This window comes from Austrofundulus limnaeus, unplaced genomic scaffold (assembly GCF_001266775.1).
Source record: "Austrofundulus limnaeus strain Quisiro unplaced genomic scaffold, Austrofundulus_limnaeus-1.0 Scaffold59, whole genome shotgun sequence".
Classification (NCBI taxonomy): Eukaryota; Metazoa; Chordata; class Actinopteri; order Cyprinodontiformes; family Rivulidae; genus Austrofundulus; species Austrofundulus limnaeus.
This window is the reverse complement of record NW_013952461.1, coordinates 610,130-612,309: the sequence shown is the minus strand read 5'-3', so window position 1 is coordinate 612,309 and position 2,180 is coordinate 610,130. Positions and strand designations below refer to the sequence as shown.

General features: G+C 43.9%; 1 protein-coding gene across 1 annotated transcript in view; it reads right to left on the bottom strand.

The window, feature by feature from the left end:
• anks1ab (ankyrin repeat and sterile alpha motif domain containing 1Ab) overlaps positions 1-2,180 on the bottom strand; it is a gene marked incomplete at its 5' end in the record, with an annotated part of 42,196 nt that overhangs the window by 5,102 nt on the left and 34,914 nt on the right. The window contains 1 exon segment of the mRNA XM_014009540.1: positions 1,805-1,981. Coding sequence (XP_013864994.1) covers positions 1,805-1,981 — 177 coding nt within the window.

The following is a 2,180-nucleotide window of genomic DNA, read 5'->3' as shown; positions in this document are numbered from 1 at the left end:
TATATATATATTACACAATGTCCCAACTTTTTTGAAACTGTGGTTGTCCAGCAGTGAGGTCATACTTTGTCATCTTTTCGCACATTTATGAAATTGTTTGCACCTCATCTTGATCACATTTGCATCCCTTTGTGATGCTTTGCTGTCAGGTTTGCTCTTATTAAGTCACCGTTTAGTTGTTTTTCCATCACTGTAGCTTTTTGTGACTGTCAAGTCGTTTATGTTTAGCTCCTGTCAAAAGAGGCGTCGTAACGGGCTGATACACTAATTACCATAAAAAAAAGCTTTTTAATTACTTTAAAACAAAAAGAAAGCATATGGAGTCGTGTTTTTCCACATCAGTTCTGAAACCCTTTAATTATATTTTCTTTTCTTAATTTCCATGTTTGCYGTGCGGATCATTTGCTGATGTGTGTGGAGAAGGGTGTCTGCTTGAGCTGCASCATTTCTAGTTTTTTACAATATTCCTCTGCTTTTCTCAGCAGGGAGAAGCTGCCAGCCCACTGAGAGGTACAGACCTGGGGAAAAAAACAATGTCAAGTGGATAAAACTAGTGTGACTGTCACTAAAATAACATTTAAATAGATTTATTCTGGACGTGTGGCTAGAGCAGACAGGTTTTTTTGGGGGGTGATCCTTGGTAAATTTGTATTGAACACCACTGCTTTAGACTTCCTCACAAAACCATATATGCTGGTATCAAGCGTGCACTTCGCACCCCTTAACAGCTCAGCTGAAAGAATTAAATGGTCAGCAAGAGAGAGCATTTTAATAACACTCCGGGGGACCAAAATTAATTTCATTAACTGTTAACTGCAGCTGATAAAATTTGCAGTCATCAGATTTTATGTTAGTCCAAAAAAAATGGATTGCTGTAAAGCAGAAAGCGCCACGTTAAAGCAGAACAACCATGTGACGACGGTAATTAAGTGGGACAGGGCTTACAGTTAATGGCTCCTTGGGGAGGACATATAAAACTGTACGAGTGTCTCGGTTTCCGTTTAAACCAACAACATACTGTGGCAACACAAACGGCGCAAAAACTAACTACAGGTGACAGAAATCAGCCCGCCTCTCGTCTAAAAGTCCAACACCGAGCCAGGCTCATTATGCAGATCAGTGATGACTCTATAAATTCAAGCAGCAGGCAGGTGGTAAAACAAAATGATTTGTGTCTCTGCATAAGCAGCTGGTCCTGCCAGTGAGCGTGCTCCTGGGCTGTGCGGCTCTCTCAGGTGACAGTGATCACTGAAGGCCTATTATATGCTGCCTGAAAGGTCAATACATCAGCGCGGCCCCGAGGATCGGCGCGAAGCGTTTACGCAGCGCACTCAATCAGGAAGCCGGGGGGGAAGCGGTGGGCGGGGTTCCAACCGTGGGTGCCGAGTTCCGTCGAGAATGCCCGGAACAAATCACTCATCTGCCTGTAAGCAACACATAAACCTTTCATTCATCACTATTTCCATTTTTTTTAATGTATTTATTTAGGTGTTTTTTTTCCAGGGGAGATCAGGAAATCTCTCCTGATCCGGAGTGACTCTCAGCGCTGAGGGGTATGCGAGATGAAGCTGGTAGCTAAGTAATGACTCATCACTTTCTACCACACACACAGCAAATTTCCCTTTGCAGGTGGTGCTCCGGGGATCCAGCGGGGGAAGAAAAGTCGGTCATGAGGTTTGTGCACATTTTTTCAATTATGACTCCACCACCAAATATTCCTTCTAAACCCCCCGCCCCCCCAAAAAAATAAAAATAAAACAGCGAAGGTTCCTCTCACAAGTTTTTAAGGCGTCCAGGTACTCACCGCTGATCTTCTCATGCTGCTCCATGACTGAGACACAGGACGGCTGGCTTTGGTTTCTATGAACTCCGAGCCCAGGGATGACGGGGGCATGTAGTGTCTCGCTCTGGACTGGACCGCCATTTGATAAGCCACCTCGAATGCCTGCCCCAATGTTAGGATGATCTCATAGGTCTGGATCTGGATGGAAAATAACACAAATGTAAAACTAGACGATCTGTTCTCAGACTGGCACGTGTTACGGCCTAGAGTATAAGTCTGAGTACTACCACATCAAGTTGTAGCCCAATATTTGCAAAACAGACTGATTTACGATACGATACGATACGATACGATACGATACGATACGATACGATACGATACGATACGATAAGATACG